This window comes from Hypomesus transpacificus, chromosome 15 (genome assembly GCF_021917145.1).
Source record: "Hypomesus transpacificus isolate Combined female chromosome 15, fHypTra1, whole genome shotgun sequence".
In the NCBI taxonomy this organism is placed as follows: Eukaryota; Metazoa; Chordata; class Actinopteri; order Osmeriformes; family Osmeridae; genus Hypomesus; species Hypomesus transpacificus.
Genome location: NC_061074.1, coordinates 12080561 through 12101934, shown reverse-complemented (window position 1 = coordinate 12101934; position 21374 = coordinate 12080561). Strand labels below are relative to the sequence as shown.

General features: G+C 44.0%; 2 protein-coding genes and 1 long non-coding RNA gene across 3 annotated transcripts; 1 reads left to right on the top strand and 2 right to left on the bottom strand.

Annotated features, from left to right (window-relative positions):
• Positions 1 to 471: 471 nt before the first annotated feature.
• On the bottom strand, positions 472 to 6933 carry stum (stum, mechanosensory transduction mediator homolog). Its single transcript, XM_047035204.1, has 4 exons — positions 6586 to 6933; positions 2275 to 2454; positions 1666 to 1674; positions 472 to 1226 (listed from the first exon to the last, which is right to left on the bottom strand). The coding sequence occupies exons 1-4, from the start codon at positions 6764 to 6766 to the stop codon at positions 1195 to 1197; spliced, it is 402 nt and encodes a 133-aa protein (XP_046891160.1). The 5' UTR covers positions 6767 to 6933; the 3' UTR covers positions 472 to 1194.
• A 2427-nt stretch (positions 6934 to 9360) lies between these two features.
• LOC124477427 lies at positions 9361 to 14816 on the bottom strand. Its single transcript, XR_006957143.1, has 3 exons — positions 14526 to 14816; positions 10543 to 10583; positions 9361 to 9937 (listed from the first exon to the last, which is right to left on the bottom strand). It is a non-coding gene; the product is annotated as an uncharacterized LOC124477427 (long non-coding RNA).
• On the top strand, positions 13759 to 19164 carry LOC124477418 (terminal nucleotidyltransferase 5A-like). Its single transcript, XM_047035182.1, is given in 3 exon segments — positions 13759 to 14959; positions 15853 to 16598; positions 16600 to 19164. Coding segments are annotated over 3 exon segments (1239 nt in total). The 5' UTR covers positions 13759 to 14533; the 3' UTR covers positions 16667 to 19164.
• Positions 19165 to 21374: the final 2210 nt, after the last annotated feature.

Sequence of the window (21374 nt, the reverse complement as noted above, 5' to 3'; positions counted from 1 at the left end):
ACATCCTCCTCAGTCTGGACTCACCAGGTCTATTTATATCCCATGTGAATACAAGTTGTTTACATTCAGCTTTGGACTGAAGCTAATACTTCACTTATGTAAGATACAGTCACTTATCTATACAGAATTGTTTAAATGAAAAACAAATCACAAATAAATTGTACGCTTTGAATAAGTCTACCTTAGACATTACTATTAACTATTATGATATCTAAATGTGTTCATATGAATGGACCCAATACATGTTGGTTCTTGTGTTGCCTTAGTAAAGCAAAAATTACTGGTACGAAATTACCTTCATTTAATATGTAAGTGGACAGTATCTATAGCAACTGGACCAGACCGTTTCACTGAACAGCTAACCAACATTTGTTCAACCAAAACAACAACCATTAAATAGTACACAACACACAGGTGGCTAGTAGTGTTTGTGTGCGTGCTTGTGTGTGTGAATTTGTGTGTTTGTTGGTATGTGTGTTAGTGTGTGTAAAGGAGGGCAGTCATAATATATAATCATCATGGCTGGAACGCAATACAGTATGTGAGGTATCATTGCAGAATACTTCATATAAAATATAATTTACTCCTTATAAGGCAGTACAACACATAGTGGACAGTCCTAAAGATCACTCCACACTGTCAGTCAGCAACAGTTTGTATGTTTTTTAAAGCACAAACACACAGAGGAGAGAGTTCTCTCTCACTTCCTCCCAACTGTGGCCAGGGTCCTGGCAGGTAGATAGTTCCTCTCCTCCTTAGCACAGGTCCTGGTAGGTCCGTAGTTCCTCCCAACCCTGGCACAGGTCTTGACAGGTACACAGCACACTACAGCACAGCTACAGCACAGCTGGAATGCCATTAAACATCACTTTACAGGGGGGTGCCTTTTGAGGGGGTTAGGATGGGATGGAAGACAGCAGGGTTAAGGTGGGTAGGTGGGGTAGAAAAGAGCATGGTTACAGTGGGTTACATATGGGCTAGGCAGGGTGGAGTAGAGGATATCTGGTTTGGGTGGAGTGGGTGGGAGTGCATTAGCTGGGGTGGAACCAGTGAGTCTCCTCATGTGATGCGCCCCCGTGTGACTTTTTGTCCACTGCTGTGAAGGGGTCACTCAGATGTCAGGGGTCAGGTCAGAGTGGGAGTGGAGGGGTCAACTGTACATCCAGGGGTCAGCTGACCGGTATAAGTCAAGCCTTACACCTGCTGGGGCACCTGGTCTCTGTAACCTAGTGGACAGTTTGGGGGGGGGGGGGGGGGGGGGGGAGAGAGGAGAGACGGGGAAAAAGAGATGGGGATGGGTTAGAGAAGGACAGGGACAGGGGCACAATCTCCCAAATTAGCTGTGTGCTGTTGTGCCTCTCAATCACCATGGAGACTAGGAAGAAGTCCTGCAAAGCAACCTCTGACATTTGCATGACATTAGGATGCGACACACAAGGGGAGGACACTAGGATGCTACACACAAGGTGAGGACACTAGGATGCTACACACAAGGTGAGGACATTAGGATATGACACACAAGGTGAGGACATTAGGATGCGACACACAAGGGGAGGACACTATGATGCTACACACAAGGTGAGGGCTGTAGGATGCTACACACAAGGTGAGGGCTGTAGGATGCTACACACAAGGTGAGGACACTATGATCCTACACATACTTACCTTCAGAAACTTGAGTTCATAAAGGTGCAGCATAGAAAAAGGTACAGAAAAGACAAATAATGAGAAACTACAGTTACACACACATTACATCAAATATGCATTCAAAATCTATTACACAACCTAAAGAGAGTAGAGGAATAAGGTTAGAAGTAGACACGTTGAACACTGATTAAAAAAAAATCTTCCAATCAAAAATATCCAGCACTTGGTGGTTACATTCAAAAAGAAGGAAGCGCGCGAAAGAAAACTAGCAGTGTTGTAGGGGGACCATTTCCTGTCCCCCACTCCCACACACAGGCTGACGTCCAGGACTCCACCCTGGAAAAAGACCCTGCTCCACCATCACAATGACTAGTGTCTCAACGGAGGGGGAGGGGAAGATAGAGGAGAGAAGAGGGCAGGGCATGAGAGAAGAGATAGGGAAAGAGAGAAACAGAAAATAGACACATGGATACACACAATAGATACAAGATGAAAAGAAATGTGGGTTTAGAAAGACACAACATAGAAACCCACAGATAAATTGTCAACAGACAACAAACAAACAAGACAACAATAAGCCTGTATAGTGTATGTTTGTGTTGCAGCTATGTTCTGAGGTATACGTACTGGCCAAGATGACCATGTCCATGCCCCAGAATATACTCATGATCCAGCCCACCATCACTATCGCTGTGAGGATCTGAATGAAGGCTGCAGCTATGTTCAACCAGAACACGCAACACACATGGCGGTCTGGCAGATCTGTCCGGGCTCCACACAGCACCGTGAATGCAGACACAAACGTCCCTGGGGAGAGAATACACACAGTCAGGGGTTTGGTCCTTGGATTTGAAGTTCTACCTTGTTGCTGATGTGGTGGTGGTGGTGGTGGGGGGGGGGAGACAGGGAGGTTGGTGTGAGATGGGGGGGTTGGTGTGAGAGGCAGGGGGGTGGGTGGAGTAAAAGGGGGAGGCGAGGCATCTGTCAGAGTACCCTTGCATTACTCTGATCACTGTAATTATCATGAGCATTCTTTATAGCAGAGCAACATGGTTACGGTAATATGTTGAGGAGGAGGAAGCAGTACAAGACAATGAATAAAAAAATGCAATGTCATGTTTATTCTTGTTATTGTGAATGTGTATCTTCAAACATGCTGGTGTTCTGGTATGTAAACGTCACAAGCATTTTTTTACACTTTCCTGAATGAAAACACATCTGACCTGACAACTAGGGTGTGTGTATGTGTGTGTGTGTGTTAGGAGATGGTTTGTCATGTTGCTATTGTGCCTACTCAGACCAGAGATTAGAAATGTGGGCCAGAGACATGCCCTGAATTCATAACATTAGAAAGGGCCAGCTCAAGGACAAACTCGTCTGTCAGGAATGAAAGCGTGGTCACAACCCTGACACTCGTCACTGGCACACACACACACACATTTTTATGTTGAGTGAGAAGTCATGTGTTACAGTAAGACCCCATGGAGCAAGAGGGAGCTTTCGAGAGAGGGCAGAGAACGATAGCAAAAGCAACAGCCTACAAGGTTCTAAACTGCATTTTGAATCAACTAAAAGCTTTTTTTCAACTCAGGCCACAATTCCATTATAGGCTTAGCCAATCAAACGTGTGGTTACAAGCAAGCAGATCAATCCTCTTCCCCTATTTGTATCATACAACAAAATTGATGGATGCATGTTCTCAAGAGGAGCTAAAGCAGCTTTCTGACAGGGAGCTAAAGCAGGAGTCGGGATGATGGTGATGCCTTCTCATACCAGGGAGGAGAGGCTGTGTGTGTTACTGTATGCTGTGAGACAAACAAGTGTTACAGTATTACTCATTATACCGCAAAGCACCAGGAGAGAGAGTGAGAGAGAGTGAAAGAGAGAGAATGAGAGAGAGAGTGGGAGAGAATTATAGAGTGAGAGAGAGTGAGCGAGAGTGTGAGATAGTGTGAGATAGTGTGAGAATGAGAGGGTGTGATAATGAGAGAATGAGAGAATGAGAGAATGAGAGAATGAGAGAATGAGAGAATGAGAGAATAAGAGAATGAAAGAATGAGAGAATGATATAGTGAGAGAATGAGAGAATGAGAGAGTGTGAGAGTGATAGTGAGATGGCGTGGTAGAGAGTGAGCCAGATTCAAGCCGTTGTTAAATGCTTCCTCCTTTCATGTTAACTGCTATCTCCTTGCTACATGAACTCTCTATCACTACCCTCTCTCCCCTCTCTTTATCACTACCCTCTCCTCCCTCTGTCTATCCCTTTCCTCCCTCTCTCTATCCCTACCCTCTCCCCCCTCTCTCTATCCCTACCCTCTCCCCCCTCTCTCTATCACTACCCTCTCCCCCCTCTCTCTATCCCTACCCTCTCCCCCCTCTCTCTATCCCTACCCTCTCCCCCCTCTCTCTATCCCTACCCTCTCCCCCCTCTCTCTATCACTACCCTCTCCCCCCTCTGTCTGTCCCTACCCTCTTCTACCTTCCTCTGCCACTCCTCTATTCACCTTCCCTCCTTCCCTTCCTAATACTACCCAATAACCTGTCTTTATCCTCTCCCCTCCCTACCTCCTCCCTTCCCTTGCTCTAATACTCCCTTTTGCCTCCTCTCTCTTCTCCCTCCTTCCCTTCCTCTAATATCCTCCTCTACTCCCTCTTCACTCCTCCCCCTCATCCCAGGTCTTTGGTGGCTCCACCACCCTTCTGGTAGTATTTCTGCTGTCATGGCAACAAGCAGAACCAAAAGAACGCTACAATGGAGGCTGTGTGTGTGTATGTGTCTCTCTCTGTCTGTGTGTGTGTCTGTGTGTGCATCATGCACAAATGTCACCATGTACCTTTTTTTCCAGAATCCTTCTCAACCCAGTTGAAAAGCCCAGGGTCAGAGAGAACCTCCACCCGTGTTCTTCTCCCCCTCATTCATCCCTGTCATCCCTCTTCTTCCAGATATAGAGGAGGAGTTCCAGCTGCCTCCTTCACCCTAAACAGACATCCTCATCCTTGACTTCCTCCTTCCTTCTGTGACCTTTTCACTATTGGATCTACAGTATATCCACACATAAAACACACACACACAGTTTCTTTTTAATAGTAGGCCATTGGCAGTTGCTGATGCTCTTGTATCTCTTTTATGTCCATCATGGCAGGAATCTTTGATTATACATTATTTTAATTACGAGGCACATTGCCTCCACAAGCTATTTACATGGCTCCATTTAACATCATTTGGCAGATGACACATGCCAGAGCTGGAATCTGCAGGCTGTCGTCATGACTGACTGGCGCTGTGTTGGTGCCAAGCACTTGAATAGACATGGCACCATCTCTCTCTGGCGCTCAGCTGCTGCCTCAGACAGAAGACACAAACACACACTAACGAACAAGAACTCCTGGATTCTAGATTATACTAACAGTACAGTAGTATACAGTAAAGTAGTATGATAAACCAAATTGTTTTCACTGTGAAGCCATCTCGCTCAACACACTCACCCCACACCAAGCCACAACTGCTACACCTGATTTCCATCTGACTATCTATAATCTATAATAACATACGCCAGGACCAGATTAGGTGGCCATGATACAACCATTCCCTGTCGCTCGGGTCTGTATACTTGCATCCCCTCGTCCTCTCTTCCTCTACCCTCCCATTTCTGATATGAATCTACCTTCAGGTCTGAGGAGCCCAGCTGGGACCCTAAGATTGATGCGCTACACCCAGAGTCTCCTGACTCAACCATTTATTAATCAGCAATGTATTCATTCCACCATTGTTATTCCTTCAAGTAGAACTACAACATGTATTCAGTTCTTGATGAGGGTCTTGGAACTCATAAACACAGTCACACACAGTCTCAGGCATTCAACATCACCATAGGGATGTGTAACAGAGACAGAGACCACAGTCAGGCAGGGGAGAAGGGACACGTGACAAAATCAATAACTGACATCAATAACATTTATACATCTTAAACAGCGCTGACTTCAGAGACAGAACATGTGTAGGACTGACTCCGCAGGACCTCTCATTAGGAGACAGACCCAGAGGTTCTCAGAGAGACAGAGAGAGAGAAAAGGGAGACCTACAATAATATAAATACAAAGGTGATATAATTGACAGAGAAAAGGACAGTGGAGGAGTTTGCCGCCCTTCTCTGATGTGTCTATATCAAAAGGACTGCTGTGTGGATGTGTGTGTATTCGGACATGACAGACCTCATTAGGTACAGGGGAGGATCTGTGGATCAGTCTGACACCCCTTACCCCCCCCCCCCCCACACACACACACACACACAAGCACGAGAGCACACACACACCATTGGACACATGCCAGTTAATGAATATGAAAGAATGAGAAGGAAAAAGGAGAAGCTGGAAAATCATTTGAATGTAGGAATGAGGGGGTGAGTGGTCTATGCATGCTTGAGGTGTGTGAATTACACTGACATCCAAAAGCCCACAGTAAAAATCAAGTAATCCAGTCAGTATTTAAACATGAGTACTACATGAATCTGATGAGACTCTACCAACATGAAGTGAGGAAATGGAGAAACGGACCCCCTCGCCTCCAGACCTTTCACCCTCCAGTGAGATGCCTCTGATACTGCAAACTCTGCATCCCGTCTGGGATTGGGAACTCATTCCAAATATGCGCTTGTGCCTCCGGAGCCTGGCTGACAGTTGTTACTAGCTACTCACAAATTTAACAGCGAAAGACTTGGCTTGTTCGTCGGCAAACAACGCCCCGCGCATCAATTAAATCAGACATCGCTCATTCAAGTCACAAGCCCGCTATTACCACATCAATGCAATGTGTTGATATATTTTTAATATTGATTCATAATATATAATTCAATTAAACCCACATAATGGTAAAGCTTTGAGATAGACAGATTCCCCAGCGCTTAATGTCATTTAAAAGTACATGAATCATCCCCTTACCTAGTCCAGGTACAAAAGTGTTAAGAAATAGGCAGAAAACAGCTACAGGGAATGGCATGTAGGGAATGGCAGCGCGCAGAGGTCCCTTCTTTTCGCGCACTTGAACAACAACTCCACTGGATGAAGTCGTACTGGTCACCGTTACTCCCTTCTCGTTCATCTCCGTGTCTTTATGGTCCATCTCAAGCTTTTTAAAGGATATTCACACTTTACACCTGTTTCTCACAATCTCTTCCAACTTCACAGCGCGCACACCTTGACGGTAAAGTGAAATGTGAAAATATGCCTAAGTGGTCGGTTGTAGTACGTATGAGCGCGTCTGCTCCACAAGCTTCTCTTCTACCCAGTTTTGCGAGAGAGCGCAAGAGAACTGAGTTACTGTTGACACCATGCGTTTAAAGAGGCAGTGACTTGTTATAACTGCTATTGTGGCCCATCTACTCGACAGATGTCCCAGCATTAAAATAAAATTGTATGTGAGGGCGAGAGAAAGGGTAATAGCAATAAACTACCATCTTTATCTCAACCTGAAAGCTAAAAAATAAAAGGAAATGTAAAAATAATTTAAAACCGCCATTAAACCAGGCAATATTGTTACTTGGATGTTTGTGTATGTGTAAGCAAAATCTCAGCCTAGACAAATGGGTTTGCGATGACTCCCCTGGGAGCCACTGTAGTTGGCCTGAACTCTGGGGTCAGAGGTTATACAAGGACTAAATTAGAATCCTCCCCGTAGTACAGGGGTGAGAGGTCAATTATTAATTTACAGGCATGGACACTCATTGCACAAGTCTCGCTCTGAAAACATCTGGTGCATCTTGCCCTAACCTTACTAAACCTAACTACTACTAAGACCAAACTATTATTTTACAGAAAAAATCCTATCAAATATTTCTTTAACATGGCAGACCAGCCATAGAGTTGAACAGCATGCTAGCTTAAAACTTTGTCCGGGCTCAATTCTTCAGAGAGTCATTCCAATGACGATGTAACATATTTATTTAGCAGAAGCTTTTCTCCAAAGGGAGGGGGGGGGGGTGATGGCAAGAACACAGAGGCGAATACAGAGATGGCGAGCCGAGGGGATTCATTGAGGAAAGGGGGAGGAAAGGGGAAGAAGAAAAAGCAAAGGCAATGAATCTGTTCGCCTTTCAATTTAAGCTAAAAACTGAAGATGAACAGGGATAACCCAATGAAAGAGAGGCATGTCAAGCCCACTTCCATCACTTATTGAGGGATAGTCTACTAGTACAAGCTATTGCCGGCAAAACAGAAGGATGCATCCCATCCCAGCCGAACACCAGCTTGGATTGTACAATGACTGCCCATTACATGACTCACGTGATGAGTGCATCTGCAGTGTAAAGAGTGCAAAAGTATTTTGACTTCCCTCCCAGCCCCTCACATCTCCGAGACAACCTACCTGAACACCAACCAAACCTGTTCACCCACTCACATCACTCCCAGGGTTAGGTTTTGTTGGCGGTACATTTCCTAGGTTAGTTGGTTAAGCTTAGGGTTGTGTTTTGAGTTGGAGTACATTTAGAAAAAATACATATTGGTCTTCTTGTGCACAGGCATAATTGTTGTCATCCCCATTGGATGTTTCTGAAACGTTCCAAGTGATTCTCTATGTAATTCCTAAAATTGTCACCAGATGGCCCTGTGGGACCAATTATGTTTCCCCGGTCCCAACTCTTTCTTTCTGTCTGTCTGTCTGTCTGTCTGTCTGTCTGTCTGTCTGTCTGTCTGTCTGTCTGTCTGTCTGTCTGTCTGTCTCTCTCTCTCTCTCTCTCTCTCTCTCTCTCTCTCTCTCTCTCTCTCTCTCTCTCTCTCTCTCTCTCTCTCTCTCTCTCTCTCTCTCTCTAGTTCACACTTGCCCACAGTGGCACAAATCACCAACAAGTGGGTGTGGGTGTCCTTGGTGTAGACCTATTGGCCAATGGTGACAGAGAGAAATTGAGAACAAAGAGAGAGTGAGAGATGGCAAGGGGATGACATCATTGTGTTGGATGTTCCCACGCTGCTGACAGCTTTGCAACAGTTTTGGATCTTTCCTCATAAGAACACAATCTGATTTCCTCATCCTACCCATTGGTCGCTTTGAGATGCTACACTTCAACCCTCATTTCTTTCTTTCTCCTTGTATTTCTCCCACACGCAGGCCCACTTAGAGCTGATGCCTGAGGTCAGGTTAAATGAGCACATTCTGACCCTCTGCTTGTTCCTTTCCCATAGTTTCCTCAACCGAGATATCTTCCAAAACCCTCCATAGTGAGTTAGTGGTTTGGAGAAGTACCAAACACACACACACACACACACTGCCACATCATCTCTTACAGCTGGTCTGAGTCTCTGTCAGACATGGGTGGTACCTCAGCCAGAGTCATTATCTCAGCCAGTCAGTACTTCAGCTAGAGTCAGTACCTCAGCTAGAGTCAGTACCTCTGCTAGAGTCAGTACCTAAGCTATAGTCAGTACCTCACCTGGTCAATACCTCAGCTAGAATCAGTACCTCAGCTAGTCAGTACCTCTGGCAGTCTAATGAGGATGTAGTTTCACACATTCACCAGATGGGGACAGGTTGGGTTGATTCAGTGTGTGTCTGTATACAGACCAATGTTTCAGCAGCTAGTGTGTATTTATGTGTGTTTATGTCTGTTTCAAATAACTGAGACAGTGTCATACACACACACATACAGACAGACAGGCACACACATACTGAAACACATTTTTGTCAAGACACAACCCAACACCATTGTGTACTTACACAACATTAATACAGTTTTTATTTCAGTAATTTCAGAGATTGATATTCCACATTTGCCTTCAGTGACGTAAAAATAACATGCCCTAATGCACACACACACACACACACACACACACACACACACACACACACACACACACACACACACACATGGAACATTGGCATTTGTGACAAAGGCACACATTTTAACCTTTGCATCATTGTGGTCATCATTGATCGTCAATCAATCTTGGGAAGGAAAACAGAGTTATACTCAGCTCAAGTCAACAGAAAACTCTCTGATGACTTGAACACTCATGATTTGAACACTCTGATGTTCAATAGCAATAGCAACCACTGTGGAAACAACAGGGTCATGCCACGTCGATACAAGACGAGAATACAGAATGCATAAGATACCATACAAAACAAAACATCACATGCACATCCTCCAGTGAGTTTATCACGTGACTAGGGCTGATCTGGTCTGCTTATTGACCATGTCTCGAGGCTGAAGTCGTACATGCTCTGATAAGGGGAGTGAAGCAGGAGGGAGGGGAGGGCATCGCTGTGGTCAGGTCAACTTCTTGCCCTCACATACAGCTGCAGGAAGGAACAGAACACCACAACACCACAACAGTTCAACCATGTTTTGACAGTGTTACAACTATCCTTCCACCACACTTCAATTATTAATCACTCCATTGTTTTGTGCACTGAGAACTCCAGTACCATGACCATGATGGAATATATATTTTGCCTAGTTGGTGGCCATTCACTTTATCCAATCGTTTAGTGTTGGAATACTGCTAGACTTCCAGCTATTTGAACTGAAATTATGATCAAACTCACCAAGTGTGGTCATGGTTACATCGACCATTAAGCCTGTCTCTAGTCGCGACTTGCTCAGACTTTCTGACCATAGAGTGACCACAATGGATTAGGGTACTTAACTATAAGTAGTGTTTGGTCACTGTCAGCATTTCTCTGGCCCAAAAACCACAATGATCGATTCAGGAAAGAATGTAAACAGACACAGGGAAGAAGAACGAGGGAAACAGACAGGGAGAGAAGATGCACAGAAGAGGCAGAATAGAAAACATTTTCTTGAGTTCATATATGGCCACCGGCCAAGCTTTCACAGATGGACATTGCCCTCTATCTGCCTTATCTATTTGGAAAATTGTGATAAGACTGGAAGTTGTTACCATTAAAGGGACCTTCTGGAAGTTTTCTGCAGTCTTTTGTTCTGTGGGAAAAAGTGTTGTTTTATTGCACTTTGTTCCACAGTAACAGTTTTCTTAAAAGAAAAAAAACATTATTGGAGGTGAATTACAATAAGATCTTTGTTTCATTCTACCATCTTTCTTTCTTTCATACACTGACCCATGCACTCTCTCTCTACACACACACACACACACACACACACACACACACACACACACAAACCCTCACACACCATGTAAAGACAACATGCAATACTTAATTAAATGATACATAATTTGGATATTTGCCATATAACTTCGAAATGTTCGCCATTTAGTGGTGTCTATATGAGGGCCTATGGATTATTTTCTTCTATGTTATAGTGAGTACTGTGACCAATATGTCTTCTATGCAGCATTCCTGGTTATTATCTGATAACTACCAAACGAATATATGTATGTGTGTGCGTGTGTATGTGTGTGTGTGTGAGCGTCTGTGTTTGTCGTGTGAGAGAGAGCAATTGAGACACAGACAAGAAAGATATACAGAGAGGACATTGAGAGGATATTGTGATACATAACTACTGTTCAGTGACCAAAACACAATGGAACTAACACTTACGTACACACAAACACTACGTAACACACACTCCCGCAAACACTCATGCAAACACACAAACGCACATACATACACACACACACACCAGTCCCTGGGATGGGAGCCTGGCTTACAGGGCAGGACGAGTCAGCGAATCTGATTAGAGGCCATGGAGCCATTTAGTGGAGGCTTACTGAGCGCTCTCCATTATGTCAGCCTGTGTCTCCAGAGGTCAGTCATTAAGGTCAGCCCGGCAGCTGATATACAGCTGCCATGCTGAGAGGCAGCGAGCTGTAGATGTACACTTTACAGAAGGTACTGTCTACAGTATACCTACACTCCACTCTGCGATTACTGTTCATGTCTATCGAAGTTTAACATTATATAATTAGTTTAGATTTAGATTCTTGGCCACATCACAAACTTGGATAAAGTAATGTGTTGCACAGTGGTCGGTCTGAAAATGTAACATACATTTTTGCATTAACATTTGTGTTGCTTCTGGTCTGAACTCATGTTAAACCTGGGTCACTTACAAATCATGTTTTATCTATGTCAATACCTATATGTGCCAAAGGGCAGGCTGGTTATAGGTTGATCCGTTCCATCTAAGCATGTGCAGACTAGAGCATGTACAGCAGGAGATGAGTAGAGAGGGGGGAGGTGACTTTTGCAATACCATGGAGGGGGAGGAGGAAGGGGAAAGGAGGGAGGAGAGAAAGGAGTTGAGGGGTTAGGCAAGAGCAAGCGAAGGAGGCAAGAGGGGAGGCTGGGTAGGATGCAGGTTTGGCTCACATTAATCTGATAATCGACTTCCGGAAGAGGAGGAATCTGTGAAAAAGATGAGACAGAAAAGAGGATGAGGGAAAAGGAGGAGAAGATGAGGGATGAGTGGGGGAGAAGAAGGGAGAGGGGCGGGGGGGGGGGGGGGATGGGTGGCTGAAGTTGCCATAGGGCAGAGAGCACAAGCTCATGTAGCCAACTCTGGCTCTGGCTTTATAATAGCCCAGAGTCTCTTCATCTCATTTACTATGACGTGTACACACACACACACACACACACACACACACAAAAGCCTGTCTGTACGTTCACAGCCCACACACTCACACCTGCATGTGCATACAGCATGAACATGTGCACATACACACAAGAAAACAGCTTGCACACACATACCAATGTTCTGTATGTACAAGAATCCGAATTGATGTCAATCCCATGTCAATCCTCTGATGTCACAAGGGGCGTGTCTGTGGCCCAATACGGTGTCATCCACTTCTAAGGTTACAGGTTAGCAGCTATATTATAGGTGGGCCCCTGACACTGAGACAACTGGCTCATTGTAACTGCACTGTACTATAGCTTGTTTCATTTTCATATAAGGTTTCAAAATGTTGTCTTGTACGTAATCCAAAAAAACCAGTTTCTCTTATTGAATTGTATTGTCTCTCTTACACAGGTGTCACTCACTCAGACGCTCCCCCTATGTCTCCAAACACCTAATAGGTCATCATCCATAGGTCAATTCAGACAATCCAAAAGGGGGGCTGTTTTACACCATCTTCTTTTTGAAAGGGTACACTTCCTGACTGCTTTGCGCTGTCCATGTTCAATACAATTCTGTAGTCAAATAGGTTTGTCAGAGGGTTTCTCATGCTCGATTGGTTCCACTGACAGACACTGCTGCAACATGAGATGCAACACGTCCACATGAAATGTAGGCAGACGGTCAGTGTGTTCACAAGATTGAGGTCTATCTCTTTGGACATGAGACCTGAGAAAACAGGTTGATGAGCTCTATGGGAAACAACTTAGGATTTATGGGGACAGTATTGGTGCTGTGTGAGTGTGTGTGTGTGCGTGTGGTTGTGAGAGAGAGAGAGAGAGAGAGAGAGAGAGAGAGAGAGAGAGAGAGAGAGAGAGAGAGAGAGAGAGAGAGACGAGCAGATGAGTCTACATAAAAGACATTGTATGTGTGTAGGTGTGTGTGTCACTGTACATACAGGGTAATCTGCAGTAAGCTGGTTTATGGGCTCGTCTACGGTGACGCAGATACACCTGTGAAGCGCTTTCTGACAGATTCTCAGTGACAAGTAGCCCAGTCTGACACTATGGCCTATAGCCCACATACATACTACTCCAAAATGACACATACACTCACATACACAAGACACACTTTCTCTCTCTCTCTCTCTCTCTCTCTCTCTCTCTCTCTCCATCAGAGATGTTGCAGACAACAAACTCATTTCCACTAGAGGGCGATATTCCATGTTCTACTTTACAGCAGTTATCTACAGTATGGGAGCTGAGAAAATGCCAGGTGGACATGGATACTTTTGATGGGACTACTAATAAACTTTATGGGAATCATTCATGAGTATTGCTTTGATTTATTACATTTACGTTATGGCATGGACCCTATTGCAACTATTGAGGCTCCACTTGGACAAATCTCATGGGAGATCATTTTGGATTGACACCAAAAGCAACATGGAAGTGGAGATGGGTTTATTGCATCTGCGTAAACTGCAGGGGTAACTTCAGAACGTTTCCCTGCACACGGGCTAAAAACGATTAGTCAGAGCACCTGTCTGTCAAACCTTTCCGCCCCGCCCCTCCCCGCTCCGCCGTTCGTTACATGGGAAACATATTCATCAGAAACCCTTGAGCATCTAAGGCGCGGGACCTCATCGTCGTGACGCACGATCATTAAGCGAAAAACATCCACAATGTGACGGCCAATTGGTACAGCGGGAGTTAATTATTTGCTTTGCTGACTTAAGTACAGTGCGTAAAACAGGAACTTCGGCGGAGATACTCCAACCCACTTGGGTGCAAATGTTAACTAAATCAAGAACGTGTAAGATTCTTGCACTTTGTTCTTAACGAAGAGATTGTGAAGACACTGTGTGAAAGGATTTACCCGCTGAAGACCTTTAAAAACCCATTTGAACCCACAAACTGATATGCGCTTCTGGGTTATGGCGAAACAACTGAAACAGAGAACGCATGGAAGTCGACAGATACAGAGCATTGCATGATCTTCGCTTCAAGAGAATATCCTGTAACCCATTCAAATATTTAGTCCATGTACTGGAAAAGTTCTTGTAAAGGAGAGACCCAATCCCTAACATTATGAATACCAACGCTGGAGCATAACACTTGGCCACTCCGGCACTCCTTGAATACTTGTGCGTATGAGGATGACACTTTTTGGCATTTTATTGTTATGATTAATAGCCTACCTACAATTATACAGGTAGAAACAGCCAGCTGATGTGGAAAGCCTGCTTGGAAAGGCTACTCCACCGGCAATACGTCTGCATTATTTCACAGCCACGCAGAAGACAGAGTTAGTCTTAAGTTTGGACGTTTACATTTTGTTATCTACCTCTTAAGATGGGCGATACAGGCGATTCAAGTCCGGTGGACAGCTGCCAAGATGGGGAAAGCAGCAACCTCAGCGTGCTCAACTGGGAGCAAGTGCAGCGGCTGGACGCTATCCTGACCGAGTCCATTCCCATCCATGGCCGCTGGAACTTTCCCACCCTGGAAATGAAACCACGGGACATTGTCAAAGTGGTGAGGTGTCGCATGGAGGAGAAACGGATACACGTTCGGGAGGTCCGTTTGAACGGTTCTGCGGCCAGCCATGTTCTTCACGAGGACAGCGGTTTGGGATGGAAAGATCTAGACCTGATATTCTGTGCTGATCTAAAAGGGGAACTGGAGTTTCAGACAGTGAAGGATATAGTTTTGGATGCGTTATTGGATTTCTTGCCAGAAGGAGTAAATAAAGAGAAAATCACACCTGTGACCTTAAAGGTAGGCCTACTATAACACACACTCACAATCCACACACCCATGGTTGCGCACAATAAGGATAGGCCTACATTCTCAAAATACCGCGGTTGGAGTTGCAAACTATGTATTTGTTTGATTTGTGAATGTGAATGTGTGCTGAAGTATTGTAGAACACAGTTTCACAAAAGTTTGCCATGTGCATGTTGTAGTTAGCACACTGCAATACTTTAGTAAGTCTATGGATTTTCTTTGTGTGAACGTTTTACAACTACAGCATGCATTAACCTTTCATTAAAAAAAATATGCCCCAGACGCCTAAACTGCATAGGGATAAGGCTTCAGATAGTAAAAATGGTGGTTTCCACTACAAAGAGGATTCCGTGTAATCCAATTGGAAGCGGATCCGCGATAATCAGTGTGTTCTCAGTTACCTAGATACCGTACTTATGCATAACCCTGCGCCCGAGCTGTCCAGTCAAGCAAACGACGGCCGAGTAGGCTGCAGTGGGAAATACAAAATCCATATGTTCAGTTTCAGTTAAATTTTATGTTCCTAAGTAACTACATTTAAACGTTGTCCCTTTATGTATTTGTATTTATATTTTCCCTGACTCTGTCCTCAAGGTCCAGTTTATCAGCAGTCCATCTCAAGATCATCCTTTTGTTTTTCACACTAGCCCCTTGCACAACCGTGTAACATTTTCAAAATAATTTGACATGGCAAACGATTTTGTTATTTTTTCAATTATATTGTATGTTGTGTCTTTCAGTGTATATGAAGGCACATGAAACACACTCATGCAAACACAGACTATATCACACACAGACACACTCTCTGTTACCCTGTTGTATGTGTACACATTCTGTACATTTATGGGTAGATCAGTAACCAAGACCCGTTTTTCTGTCGCCAGGAGGCCTATGTGCAGAAGATGGTTAAGGTGTGCAATGACTCAGACCGCTGGAGCCTTATCTCACTCTCCAACAACCACGGTAAGAACGTGGAGCTCAAGTTTGTGGACTCTCTCCGGCGCCAGTTTGAATTCAGCGTGGACTCCTTCCAGATCCGCCTGGACTCTCTCCTCTTGTTCTACGAGTGCTCAGAGCACCCGATGGCCGCCACCTTCCACCCGACCATTCTGGGCGAGAGTGTGTACGGAGACTTCCCTGTAGCCCTGGACCACCTGCGCAAGCGCCTCATCTGCACACGCAGCCCAGAGGAGATCCGTGGAGGCGGCCTGCTCAAGTACTGCCACCTGCTGGTGCGGGGGTTCCGCGCGGTCTCGGAGCCTGAGATGAGGCTGCTCCAGCGCTACATGTGCTCCCGGTTCTTCATCGACTTCTCCGAGGTGGGCGAGCAGAGGAGAAAGCTCGAGTCCTACCTCCAGAACCACTTTGTGGGCCTGGAGGACAGGAAGTACGACTACCTCGCCACACTGCACGACGTGGTCCAGGAGAGCACCGTGTGCCTGATGGGCCACGAGCGCCGCCAGACGCTCAACCTCATCTCCTCGCTGGCGCTGCGCGTCCTCGCCGAGCAGAACGTCATCCTCAATGCCGCCAACGTCACGTGCTTCTACCAACCCGCCCCCTACGTCGCCGATGGGAACTTCAGCAATTACTACGTTGCCCAGGTGCAGCCCGTGTACACCTGCCCCCCCCCCCCCGCACTACGCCGCGCCCCAGTACCTCCACCCCATGTACAGCACCTGGTTGCCATGCAACTGACGGGGGTGCTGACGATGCGTGGCGCACACACACACACACACACTCTCAGGCACAGAGTTTGAACCCCAACTTTGGAGCTGTGAGTTTCCCTGACATGGTAGGGAAGGAGGAGATGCTTTCTCTGCTTGATTTCCAGAGCGAGAGATGGGAGCTTTGCTTTGGTTGCTGTTTAGTGTACGGGGTAGGGACCAAAAAGAGAGTCAAAGAAGGGGAGATGAGAGGAGTAAATATAAGAGAAGGACTGATTTGGTATTGAGAAGAAAAGGGAGAGAGAGAGAGAGAGAGAGAGAGAGAGAGAACAGGCCAGATGAGTGGAGAAGAGAGGAATGAAGGAAGCTGAAGAGATGAACCTCTTGGTTCCAGACTGGGACTAAAGAGGAAGCTTTTCTCTCAAGGGCTCAGAGGAGGAGGAGGGACCGGATCTTGAGGGTAGTCTGACTTAAGAGGATGCCAATGTTAGCTTTTGGGCTATCAGGCCAGTCTGCACATGGCTTCGATTCAGAGATGGAGAATACATTCCACACCTGGTTGGACAATCTAGTACTGCCAGACTGATAGCAAATTTGTCTGGAAGCTGAATACTACAATAATAATGCAGTGAAATATTGAACAAAGCCAATGGAAGAATTGGCTGCGACTCTAAATGATTGTAATGGACTCACCTCTTGTAAGGATGTAGCCATACAACACACACACACACACACACACAAAACAGACACACACACACAAAATGGGAAGTTTTAAGAACACCCTAAGAGCTGACCTTTCAGTGTTTGCCAGGGAAAATGAGAAGTGAGACCAGCTCCCATTTACATCGCAAAACCTGATCTGAACATTGTTTACAAAGATCTGTTCAGTTAGATACCCACGTTTTGTCTCTTTAACAATTTCCTTGTGAATAGTTGTTTCTCAAGTGCCTCATGCCTAAAGGGAATAAATACAAACATCTTCATTTTATATTAAATGAAGGTGGTTATATTAAAGATAATGTGTGTCCATAAGAATGTACATTTGTTTAGATGGTGTTAATGAATGTATACTTAACAGCACTGTTATAGTCCATGGACAGTTAACTGTTATCGAGATAAAGAGACACAGTTTAAGGCTTATTGGTCTGTGAATTAGTAAAAAGTTCACTCAGTCTTATTTTCTAAATTAAAATACAGGCAAACAGATGTATTTACTGGATAGTAGTACAGGAATAAATGACCAAAATAGATTTTCCCCTGAAGAAATTAGTAACAAAGAGCATTGATTATAGGGAGTCAGGTGGCTGAGCAGTTAGGGAATCGGGCTAGTAATCTGAAGGTTGCCAGTTCAATTCCCGGCAATTTGGCTGTGCCAAATTATGTTGTGTCCTGGAGCAAGGCACTTCACCCTACTTCCCTCGGGGAATGTCCCTGTAGTTACTGTAAGTCGCTCTGGATAAGAGAAAATTACGAAATGACTAAATGTTAATGTAACATATAGATTGTAAGGTTTGTGTTTGAGGCTTTGTGAGAAGCCTCAAAGAGATCAACAAGAAGGAAGAATGTGATAAGAATGAGTGACTGAGACTCCAGTCTAGGGTGACCTCGTCCTGTGTCCTGTTTGTAGGAAGGGTGGAGGTTCCACTGTGCATACAGGGATGTGTTGTAACCATGGTGAAAGATAGAAGAAGGGGAAACGAAAGAGCAGTGACGATGTGAGGGATTGGGTAGGTACAGAGAGCGTTCCAAATGTTGGAGAGTAAAATACACCATTTTGACACTGTGCAGAGATAGTCTTGAGAGTGTAGAGGCTTCATTTTCCTGTACAGAGGGCTCAGTTTGACAGTGTAAAAGGATCATTTTTACACGTGTGTGTGGTCCATTTAACTTGTTCTTTGCTCAGCAATGTTGACTTTTATGATGCTGTTGTGTGCACAGTATTTCATATGAGATATGATAAAGGACGTCCCTGTGAAACATTTGCTCCTTTTATTTTCATAAGGGAATACAATCAACATGTTAACCGGATGGACATTAAGACAATCCTCATAATTTAGTAATTATGTCTGTAAATTACTTTGTGCTTTTAACTTCGTGTTTTTTCCTCAAAGGCGCAAACTTTGAAAAATGCTTCATATTTTGGTCCATGAGTGCACAATTCTCACGGTTTTCCTTAGGACAGATCTCTTATTTTTTTTATCATAATCTCTCTATTTTTGTACATGTTTGGCTAAATGCAAGTCATGTTGATAGCCCAACTCGTGGTGGCTACAAAAAGTGTTATTGTATGAGTCTCTGTGTAATATTCACTTTAACTATTATATACACACACACACATACAGTATAGTAGAGTACACAGGATCCTTTTAAAATACAAATGTTGCAAGTTTTCCACCATGTTGCTTTTGCAATGTATTTTGTTTTCTTTGGATGTTTTCTGCTACCATAAAAAAAAAAATGGTGGTTAAAGTTTGACCATGGTGTAAATGTTATTGCCATTCAGTTTGGAGTAAAAAAAAAGATTTAAAACAACACAAGTGTCTGTGATGAATGAGTTGATCATTAAATATGGAAGAAAAATAGTCCAAAAACTGGATGAATTAATTTAGTTAGACTAAACGGTGAAGGGGTTATAGTAGCACTTCCAGTCCACTTCTTTGTGGACATAACTCTTGTAATCTTATATAAACTGTTGTGACGCTTGTTTTGAGTAACCATGAAGTAAAGTGAAGTGTTACTGTGGATCAACTATACTAAAGATCTTTCGGATTACAACATGTTTGGGATTCATTGGTACATAAATACTTTCTTTAAAAGTAGCTAATACTTTGCATTGTTATTGTTGATTCTGCAAAGGGTTTATAACTAAATCAGAAACATTTGATTACTGATGCCAATTCACTCCGAGTAACAGCAAAGAAGACTTTAATGAAGAAGATTTTAATGAATCAGAACATATTCAAATCTATAATGTTTTTTTTTAACTATTTACAGAAAAATAATAATTGACATCCGTTGCTGCCGACTACTGTTCTGTTCAAGAGACTGAGGGTTAGCCCTAACTGGCACAGTGTTGAAGATAGAGAGTGAGAATGAGAAAGAACCCAGTGTGGGGTGTATCATGGCAGGTTGATATACTGTGAACCACCAAACCAAGCTGCCAGACCCTCACACCCTCACACAGTGGGGACTGGAGGTGTGCACAGCAGAGCAGGACAGATTTCTTCTCCAGAAATGTTCTAAACCCTCATGTGGGTGTTGGTGGCACAGTACGTCCTTAGCATTAGCATGGATGTTAACCAGCGGGATGGGGAAAGGGGGGGGGGGGGAGTGTTCAGAGATCCAGGGCAATGTGATCCTCTTTCTAAAAGGTAAAAGAGAGAGAGAGTGAACTCTAAATATAGCCCCCCCTCCTTGGCTATGAAAAGGACATTAGCCTGTCTGTGGAAAGCTGATTAGCTTCCATTATAAGCATGTGCTCAGCGGCCTAGTGAAGTTACCACAGCGGGACTTACCGCCATTGTCATGTAACTCACAGAGACACACACACACCCACACCCACACACCTGGCTTGTCTTTTAGGTCACTGTATCCTCTTCTCTGAGTAGAAGAGGTGAAGATTCAGTTCACTTCCTTATCAAGGGCTTACAGTTACTGAAACCAGGGCTTGAGGTGTTTGGGATGTTACACAGCTAAGAATAAATTGCAGTTGATGGGTAGCAAACAAGCTTTTGTGTCTGGAATCACAAAACAAGTCTGACATTCATCTGTTATCCATAGATTTTTTTTACAATAAATGCATTGTTAGGTCACAAAGCAAAACACAACTGTTTTGTGATTAGAAAGAGGGACTATACTGCTGTGATATTTGAATCTTCACATCATTGTCTCAGTTCAGACCTCTGCTGTGATGTCAGAATGATGGAGTGCACTGTTGCGTCACGAAGACAAGAATGTCCTACTGTGAGGGTACAAGGAAGTGCTGAGTCTGTATGCATATTGGTATTAGATTTTCGTAATCAATATAGATTTCTATTGTTACAGTAAAAACAATATGAGGTATGGGGCGTGTGTCCAATGAGGTTTTTGTGGATAAATGTGATTGTCTGGTGAATAGGCTAACAAAAAGGTCAGAAGGTGATGAAGAGAGCATTTGTGATAAAGCGTACATTAGTTTAGTGCAAAACACTAAATTATTTGAGTGCACTTTTGACTCCTAATGCCAGTACTATGCATTTTTTGACTTATTCCTAAATCAAATCCAAATTGAAAGGACCTTATTTATATTTGGCAAAGTTCAGAATAACTGGAGGAAGGACTGATCTGAATGCTAGCTCTATACCAGGAGAAACTCTCACCAGATGCTCCACCGCCACAACTATTGGCTGATGAGTGTTTCAGTTCCTGTATCTTGACGCAGGATAGGCAAATGTAGACATGTTTTGATTTATGAGTGAAAATAAAATGGAGACAGAAGGGATTCAATTCTCCTGGAAATCCTCACATCTGTCCATAGACTTCAAAGGAGACATTCTTCTTTGTATTGCTCTTATTTAAAGATGAACAATATTTCAATACAATCTGTCACTTAGAACCTATCCCAAGAAGGAGTAATTAATTTTTTTAGGAAATAAAACAGGTAAAAAACGAAAAACAAAAAGAGTGCTGATTTGCAATAGCTCAAAACTCATAACTGTTCTTGTGCGTCTATCAGGACAGATTACCTTGCTCTCAGTTTT